At 40.4% G+C, this 15,334-nt stretch overlaps 1 protein-coding gene across 1 annotated transcript; it reads right to left on the bottom strand.

The window, feature by feature from the left end:
- Positions 1 to 2,073: 2,073 nt before the first annotated feature.
- MAT2B (methionine adenosyltransferase 2 non-catalytic beta subunit) lies at positions 2,074 to 14,226 on the bottom strand. Its single transcript, XM_065644428.1, has 7 exons — positions 14,048 to 14,226; positions 10,048 to 10,242; positions 9,046 to 9,160; positions 8,614 to 8,766; positions 5,812 to 6,005; positions 4,726 to 4,839; positions 2,074 to 3,672 (listed from the first exon to the last, which is right to left on the bottom strand). The coding sequence occupies exons 1-7, from the start codon at positions 14,219 to 14,221 to the stop codon at positions 3,502 to 3,504; spliced, it is 1,116 nt and encodes a 371-aa protein (XP_065500500.1). The 5' UTR covers positions 14,222 to 14,226; the 3' UTR covers positions 2,074 to 3,501.
- Positions 14,227 to 15,334: the final 1,108 nt, after the last annotated feature.

The following is a 15,334-nucleotide window of genomic DNA, read 5'->3' as shown; positions in this document are numbered from 1 at the left end:
TGTAAAAGTTAATGCATGAAAGGAGCTGCCCGTTTAATCCAGTTATAGTCAGTGTGACTTACTTCAAAACCTTTTAGGTTGGTTTTACTTACACTTCAAAATAATTTTTGAATTGTCAGAACTGCACCCAAGACATTTTTTAAAGGCACTAGTAAGTAGACCCTTGGACTGCACTCTAGCTGGGAATATAGTTTTCATTGAACATAGCCTTTGAATTTATCTAAACAACTTTTTGTGGAAGGGATGCAGTAGGAGGTGGGAAAACTCATATTGCCTTAACATTTGATTTTTATGTGTCCTGGGTCATCCAACTATTCAAGCATGCAATCACATTTTTTGATACATCTCTTGTCACCTTTGTATCTTCCAGTCATACTGTCATACTTAGAAACTTACTTCGGAGTTACAACACTTAATTGCAACTAGCTCCAGAACCTTCTTTTTCAAATGAATACATTGTCCCTCTTTTCGAAGTGGAAAAATTAAGTATTGGGCTGGGTAACAACATATACAAGGTGCAACACGTACATAAATCCAACACCTTCTAAAGAAACATCTGGAATGCTGCTTTGGAAGCAAGAGTTCTCCAAACCACCCCTTCCTGTTTGAACTGTAAATTTTACAAAACACAAAACCAATTCAACAAATGTAGAATAACTTAGGAAAAAAAAAAAGCCCATACTTACTTTTGTTTGTTTTTTTTGCCTGGGAAGTTCTATGTACCTAGGATGAAATCTAAAGATTAATCCAATTTACGAGTGGGCAAAGTTGAACCACCCCACTTAAGAACCAAAAGCACTTCGAAACTTGGATAGTTCACTCCTATATTGCAGTGCTCCAAAAAAAAATTGATTAACTGCCATTTGTTTTCAGTTTCAAGAGTATCCATCAGCCCTGCAAGGTAAGTGAAGCAGTTATTTGTCTGCCTGTGTTGCCTGCAGCAGTTGCAGTGGTCTTAAGAGACCACTGGCTGCTGTACAAACCAGGGCAGGTGGAGGGGTAAATCATACTTTTATTTGGCATTTCAGTGTTAAAGCACCAAGACTGGGAGTCACTTACTTGCTCAGCGTGAGAGAAATTCAAAATTGCAATTCTCTCCTCCCAGTAAAATGCCCAATTCATCCCTATTAGGCGCTTTACATTTGGGAAACAAGTCGTCCTTTTTCCTCCTTGGTCAAACTGCTCCATTGACAACTATGGATGCAGCACCCATTAGCTTATACCAGCTGAAGGGAATGGATAGTTAGAACACTTTCCTGTAGGAGGAAGAGACAATTTTGCATCACCTTGGGGTAAAAAAAAAAGGGCACTTTCATTAAAAGAAAAAAAGAAAAAAATCATTGGATACTGCCCTAGTTGGTACTGTAACATCCACATTTTTTTTTGCGGATCTAGCAAAACAAGCAATCTGAGAACAGTTTAACAAAAATCATCAGTAAATCTAGAATTGCTTTCCAAATAGTAATGTATTTTGCCACATTTTTAAAATGGAAATGGAATAAAGATAACCACTTAAAGAATTATTTTGCTACTTGACTTTAATAAAATACTGTAACTTGATTATGTATGCCAAGGAAAACAAAATTAAAACAAATGCAATAGCAAGCCTACTGTCCACATCTCAGTGTTCCTCAGTTTTTTTTCTTCTTGTACCTTTTAGCCCCATCTCCAATTTTTCATATGAGTTTTAAATTTACTGTGATTTTTGAAAAAACATGATGTCAAATTTAATAAAAACTTAGCTGCCTGCGAGTGGAGGGGATGTACTCGGAATCTTCCTGATCAAGCACTGAGGCCCAGGATGTTTCAGGCTCTATTTTCGAAACCTTCTGTACCTTTTTTTTTTGTGCGTACATTTATCATATCCCCTAGGCAGCAGCACAGTGACAGCAAAACACCAATCTAATCTAACCCAATCTAAACTAGCTCTGGAAATAGTTCATTGAATTAAGGACGATAAAAGAAACAAAACCAAAACCCATCACTGAAAGGGCACACAGATTTCAAGAAGAATTGCAAATATTTATGATTCAGATGAACAAACCCTAATGACAAAGAAAGAATCAACAACTGTTTCTCATGCTGGCAATAGATATTTATTGTCATTTTGGAGATAGGTTACCATGTGTATATCAGGACTTCAGACTAAAAACAAATGTGGATTATCAAGTCTTAGCATATGCCAGTTGGAAATTAAAGAACTCAATGTAAAGCTGACCTTCAGAAGATCTTCAGTTGGTCTGTGTCCCAGCCCACCTTTTTTTTTTTCCCCATGAAAAGCTAAACATTTCTCTCCTCCCCCACCTTCATTTCAACCTCAGAAAAATAAATTATCATCCAAATGCATCTTTTCCTAGTTTTACTAGTAATCTGCTGGCAAGCTCAGAATATTTGATTCTACAACTTGAACAGGAAGCTAACCTGTACATCATCCACTTTGCCGGGCTACCGAGTCCAACTTTAAGGACTAGAGTTAAGCAGATTAAAGATTTGCTTATATTACACTATTGTGATTCCATTATTACGGTGCAAACCTTCAACATACGTGCTTTGCTGTTCCAGGACAAGCTACATCAGTGCAAGATCTGACAGTCTGTGCAAAAGAAGCCACAGTGCTACGAATTCTTAAAATACCTTTCCTCTCCACCTCACATGTATTGACTAACATACATCTGCCTCCCACTAATTTCAACAATCCTAAGTACTGCCCAAAAAAAAGAGATAGATGAAGACATTTCATGCTTTTATACAAAAAGCAAACAATCTTCAACTCCAATCTCCCCACCCAAAAAAATAACCCAGGTCAAAACTATTTGCTCCCGCTCTCCCAACCCCCTTCTAGCTTTTATATGGCGCCAATAAAACAAATGAATACAACTTACTGTACAAATATGAAGCTGCAGGCATTCAAGTTACAGAACATTCTGAAGATATTTCAAGCATAAAAAGTACACTTGATAATTGCAAAAATAAAGTTTCACTTTTTTAAAAAACATTTTGATCAGAGCTCAAGCAAAACATTTAGCGATACCTAATTCAGTTTAAGTCCATAAGAACACCACCTTCAGAAGTCAAAAACAAAAAAACTCAGATTTTTGGTGATAAAGTAACTGAATATGTCTTTTAATGAAGAGAAATGGTATATACAACAATGGCACAGACCTTAAGCATCAACAACAGAATTCAGCCAAGAGTAAGTCTACAAGTGATCTGAGTCATTCTTAGCAGCAGATGGTACTGATTACTGAGAACCATAATCTGCTAGGAATAGATGTTAAGTTAGATTGGTATGAATGGAAGGAAAGATCCATGACATCAAATAGGCTCAGTTTTTGACACTGAATTTTTTTAGGCTAACAGTTTCACTAGTGCAAGACCATGTGTTTACCTGATTAAATGAAAACTCATAAATGTCACAATTTAAGAACACTCATACAAAACTATTTTTTTTTCTTTTAAAAAAGTGCCACATACCATACTTTTACTAAAAAAAGTTACAAACTAATGGAAGACTGTCTGCCTCCATCTCTTGTCAACAAGGAAAGGCCAAAGCGATTCCTTGATCCCAGCTCGAAATGGTGTTCTCTGACCTATCCCCAGCATCTCCAACTTGGAGCAGTCTAGCTGAGCATTCCTCGGACGAAGAGCACCCACAACTGGACAATCAGTAATCTAGAAAATAAACAGAAAAAAACCAACACGCCGAGTAATCAGAAATGACAGAAAAATATTTCTTCTTATATATGCTCATTTTGAAGTTTCCCTTCATAGCTTTCTATACAGGTGTGTCCCTCTCCACCCCTCCAGCTATTTCGTGCATTGCATATTTTTGTGTGTGTGCTGGTTTTTTGTTTGTTTGGGGGAGGGATTGTTTGTTTGCTTGCTTTATGGTTAAGTTCATTTTGACATAAGAGATATCAGGCAGAGTGACACGACATGTCTAAATTTGAATTCTTCTCACTCAGTTACTGCTTACCATTTATGCTTTTCCATGTTTTATTCCTATTTTCACCCTGTGACTGTAATCACAAGATAAAAAATGCTCTAAAATGTTGACAGAACCATGTCTTCATCAATATACTTGAAGAGAAGTATATTTAGGCAGAAAAAATTCAGACCAACTTAGTGTTCTCCATTCTTTTTCTCTCCATCTTCCAAGCCACATTCCAGTTCCAGAATCCTTGGAATTTATTTTGGATGTATATAAAATCTTACATGTTACAGTCTCACAACATTGTCCGTATGTCTTTTAAGAGCAGTCTTACTTTTAAGTGCCAATAAAACTGCAGGACAGGTGTTTTAAGCAAAGCAAAAATTATTTGAATTTAAGTGAAGGTTTTCAGAAATAAATTTGGACATTGTAAAGTTCTTACAGATTCCTACATTCGAGTTAATGTTTTGTCAAACTGTAAGCTTTTTTAAGGACAAAAATACAATGAAAAATATGGATTTACTTGTGACTAAGGGTAATTGTTCTGCAGAAATACTGTTACACTACAGACTGCAAAACTGGTTACTGACTGACCGGGTAATTTTCATATTTCAGCAGGTCAAAGCAGCTGTTGTTTTTCCCAGTTAGATACCAGACAGCATCCTCGGTAATACATCTGCTGTGCTAGACATACGCAGATCGTCCTGAAGAGGAAGCATATTTCTATAGCTAGTGGGAGACCTACTACTTAAAGTACAACCATCTTTCTATGGGTCAAACAACACATCACTTACTGGTCTCAAGTGGCTGCTGGGGAGGTTGAAAGCATCGGCAATTGCACATGCCATTTCATATTTAGTCATCTGTTCATTGCCAGACCAGTGAAATGTTCCTTTTACTGATGGATCCTACAAAAGAAACAGAAAGCACAGGTGAAAAAAAGCAGCTAGCAAGCTGTCAGACTGATTCCCATGCAAAAATTCTGCAGAACAACCTTCCAGCGGGGTCCTATCCTGAAAGGAATGTTACAGCACCTCACTGATGCTCTAGAAATCTCTTGCGCATTTTCAGAGAACCTGACTAGGGACTGAGACTGAAAATTGGTGTTACATATATCTGACCTGACTTTCCACAAACAGTTTAGAGTCTCTAGAATTAACAGAAGGGAAAGGAGCGAACCAACCAACCAAATACCCAACCAATGCAAATAGCTGGGGAGGAGGAACTCGGCTCTTCTGTACAAATCACTCGAAAACAAATGCAAAAGCCACCACACACATTCTGAATGTCAAACTGCAAACCATGTGGAAGTCCTATCAAACAAATGGATTGTATCACATCCATTGTATGTGCATGGTCCATTTTTTTCCAAGTTACACATATGAAAAATAAAGGTGGTTGGTTGGGTTTGTTACCTTGCAAAGGTGCTAATCTGAAGATGCTGTTGTGAATAAACACATTCAAATCTTTAAATCAGGTGGCTTGTTTTTGCCACTTCAGCGTTCTTAATACAATATTCAAAGGCATCTTTGAGAATTACATTCAACCACCACGGTTTTTTTTTTTAGTCCCAAATGGCAATTTGTAAAAGGTATATTAGAATAAGTTAGGTGTTTGCACTTCTCTCCTGTATACTAGAAGACACATGACAATTTTCAGGGGATCTGTCCCATCAGTTCACTCGCTTTTGTTTCAAATATCAGAATATGCACATACCCATGTAACGATACTGTCATATTACACTAGTTCTTTCTTCCCTCCTAGTGTTCCAGAAATGCAAAGAATAATGCAAGTTATATGCAGTTCTCAGTTGTTCAGAAAGCAAGCCGAGAACTCCAACTGATTTTAGTCTGAAAAGCCTTGATTGTTTAAATTCTTACCAGCATTCTCTTCTCCGCTAGCTGTCTGCAAACAGCTGCCACATCCTTCACGTTAGTAGGAAATCTTTGTTGCCAGTGGTCCATGTTGGCAGATTTATTACTGAACTGAACTTTGTCAAACATAACAGTCACAGCACTTTCCTCCAGTCTTTCTACCTCTCCATACAGGACAGGAATCCTAAGTACCGCAGCACCTAAAAGAAAGAGTATTTTTAAAGTACTAACATTGTTATGAATAAGTATGAATGCTGTAGCATAACTTGAAAAGTGTTAAGAAATATGTTGGTGATATTAAGCATCAACAAAAACCAAAGAAAATACAATTAATGTGTTGGCTCTCAGAATATAATTTTAATTTATACCAACTAAAACCTTTCACAAACACTAAGTTGATATAAACTTATTGCCATTTACGCCACTGATTTCCAGAAAGTTAGCAAGCTTTCATGAACACTGCAAGAGAAAAAAGGAGGCTTGTTTCGGTTAGAACAAAAAATTAAAAAATTAAAAAAACAACTGTAACTATGCAGCTACTCCAGCACTCCACATCCTCCCTGGGTAAGAGCACGAACAAAAATTCCCACCAAACACCATATTCAGGCATCAATTACAAGAATTTTTTTCCCAGAATGTGGAAGCCTCCTGCATAAAGGAGGACATTATTTACCAGAAAAATAGACATGAACCTTGGAATTAACAGAAAGCTTGACAAATAAGGAACAGGCTCACAGAATACAGTAGTAAAGAGTTTCAGATTTCAACATAGAGATATGAGAAATTAACAGTGAAGAAGTGCAAAGAGGAGGATATTTTATGATGGAGTACATCACACTAGTCTATCTCAGTCACGAAGACTCAAAAGGCCTTTTAGAGGGAAAAATCAAAGGCTATGAAAATTAAAAGTAATACAGATATTTTTGCTTAAAGAAAAAAAAATAAAATCAGTCCTGAAATTACAAGCATAAGTCACCGAATCATTGCAATTCTTAGATTTGTAGGGAAATGCTACAGGTATTAGAAAGACAAAATGAAAAAGCTAATACACCAATTATTCTCACAGAAAAGTAAACTGAAAGAAGTCCTTAACAGGAGAAAAACAAATACAAAAAACCCTCCAATATGATGCTGATTTCCTGCTGCTCTAAAAACACTTGTCACTCAGCAAATTTGTTCTTCCTCTCTTTAAATACTGGTTAAAATCTCTTATTTAATATCTTCAGAAGTATTCATCATTTGAGAAAAAGACTACCCTCCTGCTGTTCTCAGGAGCTGAGCCCTGGAGAGCATTAGCTTCAGCCCAATGGTTCTGAGGACCTACTGAAACTTTTTATTTTTATAAGCATGTGTACTGGACAGAACTTGTATCTCCTCCTAACCAAATGTAAAATATATTTTAAAAAAATATGCAGAAAACCCCAAATTATTAGTGGAGATTGTTGCATTACGCAACAGAAACGGATAGGGAAGTTCTTCACGCAACTACAGATATTTGATAGACCGAACTCTACCTATACAATATGACCAAATCAGCAGTTGGAAGACTAATATGTGTAAAATATTTATATTTGTATGAAACAATAGAATTGACATTTTCGAGCATCTTACTCAGCACCATCTCCCAATTCCTTCTGCTAATAATGGCTCTGCTGCAGCCCACGGCTGCCTGACAGATCACGCTCAAAAAGGTTATGAAGCCCAACTGAAGCGCTGAGCTGGGGGAAGGATCTAGCAAGATACCCACACGTACTTGAATGTGCTGCAGTCCCATCTTCATTAGCAATCTAGAAGAGGGAGCAAACAGCATCATGGTCAAATTCAGAGATGATGAATTAAGAGGTGGAGTGAATAACTATTTAAATAGAGGCCTATCATTTTCAAATATAGTATAGATTTACTTACTGAAAAGACCATCATACTATTTTATCAATTGCTCAGTTTGCTGGTTAAGCAGAACTGAATCACAGTGCTTCTCTCCTTAGAATCTGTGAATGGAAGCTGACAGCACACCAACTAGGAACAAGCAAACCTCTCTTTTATACCAGAAATAAGTTTTAAATGGAAGGAAACATGTTAAGTCCCAAGTTTTTTCCCCTATTAAGTACAATTTTAAAAATTACGTTCATATATTTTGAATGCCAATTTTCATTTAAAAATATTTAAATAATAAATTTTAAAAATTAGTTGCTTAAAACCAGAAGTATGTTACTAGCCCTTTAGGAAGCGTTACAAGCAGGAATCTGACGTGTGTGGTAAGAAGTGGGTAAAAATAAAATGGATGGCTTGATGGCTTATGTAATGAAAGCAAAACAGGAAACCAGCAAGAAAACCACAAGAGCGACAACAAAAACTTATGTTGATTTTATCTGCATAGTCATTGAATCTCAAGTCTGATTTTCCCTTGAAGTAAACACACCTTTAGAAGAACTGCAATACACCCCCCTAAATAACAACAGCTATAGATTAAGTGTGGTAGAGCTTGTGCCATTGCAAACATATGATGATGTAATTTTTAATATTTCCTTAGGAATAGTTGATTCACAGTAGACAAAGGCTTGTGGATGTCTGTCAGCAGAGACTAGTAACACAAATGAAGATCAGAACAAGTAAGAAATAAAGCTTTAGCCAACTTATAAGTAATGGAAATCGTTTAAGAGCAAGGAGACTGACTCCTAATCACATTCTTTCCTAAATCTCATTTCCATGGTTTTGCAACTTTACCACTGACTTATGAGTCTATTAAGCTAACACAAAACTAAGTAAAAATAGAAAGCCGCTTTTCAAAATGTGCAAGTGTATTCTTACCTTCATTATTTTCCAGGACTGCTTTTTCACCTTCCAGTTTGGTTTTACCATATAAATTCAGGGGATTTGGTACGTCAGACTCTTTATAAGGAGGGCTTGTTCCATCAAATACATAGTCTGTACTAATGTAGATCAGAAATGCTCCAACTCCAGCTATGAAGAAAATGTTTATACATAGTCTATTTTAATTCATGCCTTGTTTGAAATGCCAACCAACCTTGAAAGGCCCTCATCTTCTATCCCCATTCCTTCCCGCTGCTTGGTCTGTTCACTGATCCTTCACGCAGACATGCACGCTACTCTCACAAAAAATGGAGCAATGGCACACTGATGGCAGAAATTACATTCAGCACTTAGAGTCGTATTTATGTCCCTGGATAAATAAATGCTATATTTTAACAAAAAACCAAATCCGTTAGGTGGTCTCCTTACCTGCCTCTTTAGCCAAGTTCCCTGAAGCAGCCACATTGAGCTGAGAAGCAGCATCTGGTTGACTTTCTACAACATCTGGCCTTCTCTCAGCAGCACAATGCACTATAACATGAGGCTGGAAATTAAAGACTAATTTTAAACAACAAACATTGTCAAGAGATTGCAGCTGCACCCTAACTCCAGCAATGAACTCTCTCGGGCAAAAAGGCATTTCGCTAAGTTGTGAGAAGTAGTAAAAGTAGTAGCCGTATTTTTAATCGTGACATTCTGAGGAGCATGTTTTCCTTAGGAAGTAGAATAGAACCATGCTGCTTCAAGATACCAAAAAACCTGATGATTAATTTTGCAGTCATGATCTTCAGTAGCTTTGATTTTACAGCAAGATCTAAGTGGTTTTCTTTTTATTTCTGTGTAATACTATAAAATACAGTAATAATATATATCTCACACACATAATGGTACTTAAAAAAAACATCCGCTGAACTATTTTTGGATAAACCATTTACACATGGCCTATTTGACATATGCAGACTAACAAGATATTTAAAGTAATCTGATAGAATGGCATCCTGTATAATGTATTTCAGGTTTTATTTATTCCTCCTGCAAATTAGATTGGAAAAAGGGCAAACTTCTTACTGCACGCTAAACATATAGTTACTGCTGTTGGATTCAAGTACTCCTCAACTTCAAAAGAACTGCCTCATATTACTATGTCAATAACTCACAGTTATCTTTTTCTTTCAACTATTTACGCAAGTGTGCTGACATGTACATCTGTTACTTGCAGTCTACAGTGATGACAACAAAGTTCAGAACTATCATATCTACAGAGCCGACCTATGCTCCAGATGCGGCAGAGAAGGCAGCCATCCACTGTTGAGCTCTGCCAAAGCGTTAGCCTCTCCAAAGCCACAAGAACTCGTATCAGAACAGTACTATCAACCGATTACTAGACGCGTGAAGTACCCGATCCATCTACTTCATACTCCAGAAACTTACCTGAAAATCATGGATAATGTCATGAACTGCAATAGAGTCCAGAAGATTAACCTGTTCAAATCTGGGCTGAGCTCTCCTGTATCCACAGCCAACTGCATTCCAATTATTTCCATTGAATTCTTTGAAAACAGCTCTGCCAAGAAGTCCCGTGGCACCAGTAATCAAAACTCGCCTACTGGGAATATCAACGTCTTCCTAGAGAAATGAGAACAGGAAAAGTTGTGTGCCTACTTTCATTTATTGGTTTTTTTTTTTTCCTAAAAAGTATGCAAAGCTGCAGTCAGTGCTACCGTATTAAATAGCTTTCCTTGACACATGAGTGCTCTGCAGCATCTTGTGGAACACAAACAACTGGGAGCACCAATACTGTACCTAGCCAAGTATTTAAACATATTTTTGAGGATAAGGTAAACAGAACTTACATGGGAAAGTCATTTACTTCCACGACAAGAGGGGGAAACAAACCGCTAACAGAGACAGAATTTTAAGTTCACTCAAAATCTACTAACTTTGTGCAATTTGAAATGACGGAAATAACTTCTTTCGAAAATGGACCCCAACTATTTAACACGTAGGGTCCACCTCCTGCAACAAATAATCGTGCACAGACTGTGCCTGCTAGAGGCTGCAGCGATACAACACAGCTCGCTATGGGCCTGCCTACAACAACTGTAAGAATTGAACGCTTGAATTTTATTTAATAGACCAGTAATTCATCATTATTCAACCCAAGTGTCTAATAATGAGTAAAACCAAGACACAGCTCTCTCTTCTCAGTTTTACAAAATGCATCTGAAAGTGATTTGGTAACTTTAACTCTTAATCTACACAACACGCTAAAGCTACCACACGCTTCAGTACTTGAGACAGCTGCGTACATCAATGCACACAAAGTTTGTTCCTCTCCACCGCTCACTAGACCATCAAGTTTTCAAGACAGCAGATCTAAGATTCATGTCTGTCTATGCATTCTTTATTTTCCTTTCCTGCTTTCCATCTATACTTATCACGGAACCAAAGTCCACTAAAAAGAAAAATAAAAACATATGCTCACATGCCTGTACAGAACTGCAGGTGTGCAGAATCCATAAATCTTGGATTTCCTGACAGCTTTGTCCACAAGCACACTTTGTGACAATTGATTATAATTTTGTAAATGCTCTCTACTATGCAATTCAATTAGCCCAGTCACTTCGGAGCATTCTTACATTTTCATCATTGTGACAAATGGCTGCTTTTTGATCGAGATACAGGAAGCAACAGAGATAGTTTTCAAATAACCACCTGTGTTTTACCCTTTAAGTTAAAAAGCTTTTGTTCCATAAAGGTATACGCAGAGGTGCATTATGGAAACAGCCTATCCCCCCAAAAATTGCTTAAAGTTCCCAGCACACTGCATGTGTTTTCCTCAACTCCAAATCTTCAGGCAAAGGATGATTTGTTCCCATCAGTACTGGATGAAAAAACAACAATTCATGTCTGGACAGTTTCCTGAAAATGACAAACTACAGCAAGTCATGTTTTAAAAAGTCACCTTTATCTTTGCAGTCAATTTGACCTCATAACACAAGTTTATTTACAATTTTTTAAGCCTGCCCGTGCTTGTCTGAAAAGCATAAGCGAGAACATACAAGTACTGTTTTCTGTATTTGTTATACACTTTTTATCTTAGCAAAATGTGGATAGAGCATCATAGGACAGATTATTGGTGCTTCTATAGCCAGAGGACAACTGCTAATAAAGGTCAATAAAGAGCTGCCAGTAAAGGTTTTCTTGAAGAAAAAAGAGTTGAAAACTTCTCCAAAAACATCAGACTACCTTTAACAAGTAGAAAGTGCCCAACACAAAACCAAGTCATTTGTAAAATCTGTCATTTTTAAGCATGTTTCATCCAAGGTTTTCTTCTACATATCCTAAAGAGGACATTGCATTAGCAGCACAGCTTGAACTGAATGATCACGGCTTTCACCCAGTTAAGTACAGCTTGCATGCTGTTGCTCTTGTCTGCAAGACAAACTGCTTTCAGTAACTTGTCTCTCAGAAACCAAGAGAAGCCATAAATTCAACACAAAGTAACTACCACTTTAAACATATTTCACCTTGCTTGAAGTTAAACATCCTAGTAATACAAAACCTGCCCAGATTAACTCTTTCCCTACACGCTCCCTTGCTCCTGTGCAGAATGGAGCCAGCCGCAAGAGTATTTCTGTCTCAGACCTCGTAACTGCGGACAATCGAGCCTGGGAGGGTCTGTCATGGCCCCCAGGGGTTTCGCGTTCCCAGCTCTGCCGGTTGCTGATGCTCTCCAGGCTGCAGAAGCTGCTGCTGCTGCCTCTCAGCCGTCCACAGGTACACAAGTCACTCCCGATGAACAGCATCATTTACTTCAGAGCAGCAACCAGGCTGTTCTTAATAGTGAGCAGAGCTAAAAACTTAATTCCTGTTACTGACTTTGTCTAGCAAGGAATTAATCATGGTCCTCTAGAAGACAAGGAGGCAAAAAAACCTATAACTACTATCTAGAAGCATCAGTACTTAACTGAAGCCACGTATGGCGGAGCACGTCCTCTCTAACTTCTGCCAATATACATTTTTTTTTCTTAAATATGGCTGGAATATTAGTAACATAATGCAACTAAAAGACAAGACTGCTCTTAACTTATCCTGACGAGCTAGAAAGTACACTTGGAATTTGCGGTAATTTAGTAGGTACTCTATGTAAAGAATAAACAACATTATACGATTCAAATGTTATCCTTTTGCCTGCAAGTTTTATAGGCTTAAACACACATTCTTGTTCAGGTTAGCCTATCTGCTAACAAATCTTTTACACGTTTCTCAACTAAGCAGCAACCATTTTCAGTCATCCAACGTGCAAAAAGTTCTCCTAGCTACTCATTTTGAATGCTACTTAAATGCACAATTTTGAGCTTGACAATAAAGCATACAATTTGATTTTTTTAATCCGATGTTCAATGCTCACTAAAAAGTTATGTTAGAAAAGGCATTGTCCTCAGCAGTCACATTCACGTAGAAATACACAAACAACAACATCGTAAGACTAAAAAATGGCATTTATTAGAAGATTGCTTTGCAGACACTACCAAAACGCAAAACAAGAGTATAATTTACAAAAACAGTAAAATGTGATGCACTTGCATGTGAAACCAAAGATACAAATATTTTTAAGCTTTATAGAAACAGAACTTGACAAAATCACGATGAACTCAAAAATATGAATTTTAAGAAACACCCACTAAAAACCAGAAGCTGCTGGGATAACACAGATTTGCGATATAAAATGACAAAAAGGTCTGGACAGGGAAGTCGCTCCAAGACCGCCCTCTTTATTCGGCTTTGACGTCACCTACAGCAACGAGGAGCAAAAGCAAAACCCGCAGGCCCCGAAGTGCCGGCCCGGCGAGCGAACACAAGCGAGCGGTGGCAGAAACTTGTCCTCAGACTCCTCAAACTGCACCTGCTCGGCGGCACCAGAGCAGAACGCGACCGGAGAAAACAACGAGCCTACGCGGAAGCACCGCACGGCGCTCCCGTTACAAATACATCTTTTCTATGCAATAAGGCCGCTACGATTAAGCGGCTTAACAACTAAGCGAGCTTCCCAAACCTAACTTCTTCTTGCAAAATACAAAACGCGGTAACTGACATAAAGATCACGTGAGAAGATATAACATTTCTCGGACTTCTCGAGCTGGCGAGTGACGCCGCTCCGGGCGCAGCGGGAACTGACACCGCCGGCCCGCGCGGGGCCGGGCCCGCCGCGCTCCCGATCCCGCCCGCACAACCGGCCCGCGCCCGCCGCACTGCGCCGCCCCAGCGCCCCCGGCACAGCGGCCCGGCCCGGCCCGGCACAGCGGCCCGCCCGCAGCGGCGGCCCTGCCCGGGCTGTGCGGAAAACCCCCGCGGAAAGCCCCCGCCCGCCGCCGTTGCGCAGCGGGCGAAAACCGCCTCGCCGCGGGCTCCCGGCGACGCCGCTCACCTCCACCAGCTCGCAGCGCCCCGGCACGAAGCGGATCTTGAGCTCCTTCTCCCGGCCCACCATGGCGGCGGCGCGGGGGCCGCCGGGGCCGCGGCCTGTGCCTGGGCCTCCGCCTGCTCCGCCGCAGGGCCGGCCGCGCTGCGGGAGGACGGGCCGCTCGCCGCGCGCCCTCATTGGGCCGCGGGGCCACAGCCGGCGCAGGCGCCTCCCGCCGCCGCGCGCCCATTGGCTGAGGAAGGCTAAAGGGGGCGGGGCCCGAGCACGGCCTTAAAGCGGCCGTGGCGGCCGCGGAGCTCCTGGGCGGGGCAGCGCCGCCCCAGCCGCTGCCGGGCCTGCGCGCCGGGCGGAGCGAGCGGGGGGTCCGCCCTGCGCCGGGCCCACAGCCCGGCAGGGACGCCGTTGCTGATGCCGAGGCCCGGGGCCGGGCGCGGCTGGGACGGACCGGTCTCGCCCCGGGGGAAGCCAGGGCGGCTGCGGAAAGTTTGTCATCCCCCAGAACGGGAGGGAGAGGCGGGCCAGGGCCACCCGCCTGGAAACAGCCCTCGGTTCCGCGGGGCTTGTAAAAGCCTTTTATATGAAATAGGTGACCCACGGAACGTGCTTCAGCAGTGCCAGCAGCCCCCTCTTCAAAAAAGAATTTTAACTCAGTTGCAACAGGGCTTACTTTTTAGAAAGACAGTTTAGATACTAATTACTAATTTTCTTTTCCTCATGGGAGAGAGGGGAATAAGTCACCCTTTGCCCACGGACTTTGGACATTTCAGGAGTGTTCAAGAGCAGGAGGGGCAGCTGCTGTCCCTGCAGCACAAGCCCCAGCGCAGCCAGAGCTCCCCGGGCTGCAGGGCTGCATTTGGACTTGGAACCCATCTGGCTGTTAAGAGATACTGTTAATATAGCTCTGGCACATATTCAAGAGGAGTTATTTCACTTTCTTTCTAAAATGTACAAAAACAATGTATGTTTTCTAATTGCCTTTATCCACAGCTTTATATAAAAGCAACTGGTAACTCCCATGGCGAAGGAAAGCAAGCAACCACCACTTGTAGTACTAATGCTATACACAGAATTTTATGCTTACAAGATGACCAAGTTTATTTTTTAAATCCAAGTCCTTGAAGTACCATGAATCTGGATACAGAGCGGTTTACTGTGACGCTCCGACCCCCCCAAGGCAGAGGCTGTGTGCATAACGTCATTGTAACAATAGGACTAAAGTTAAGGAGACATATAAGAACTAATGGGCAAGACACATTCAGTTATGTTCACACTTAAGTCTTCACCTGATGA

The sequence above is a fragment of the Caloenas nicobarica genome, chromosome 13, assembly GCF_036013445.1.
Source record: "Caloenas nicobarica isolate bCalNic1 chromosome 13, bCalNic1.hap1, whole genome shotgun sequence".
NCBI classification, from domain to species: Eukaryota; Metazoa; Chordata; class Aves; order Columbiformes; family Columbidae; genus Caloenas; species Caloenas nicobarica.
The sequence above is the reverse complement of the archived record's forward strand: the minus strand, read 5'-3'. Positions and strand labels throughout refer to the sequence as shown.

Coding starts and splice junctions, on each gene's coding strand:
- MAT2B (XM_065644428.1), bottom strand. CDS start 14,221: ATGAGGGCGCGCGGCGAGCGGCCCGTCCTCCCGCAGCGCGGCCGGCCC. Junction 10,243..14,047: donor GGCGCTGCGAGCTGGTGGAG/GTGAGCGGCGTC, acceptor TCATTTCTCTAG/GAAGACGTTGATATTCCCAG. Junction 6,006..8,613: donor AGTCCTGGAAAATAATGAAG/GTAAGAATACAC, acceptor TCTTTCTTTTAG/GTGCTGCGGTACTTAGGATT.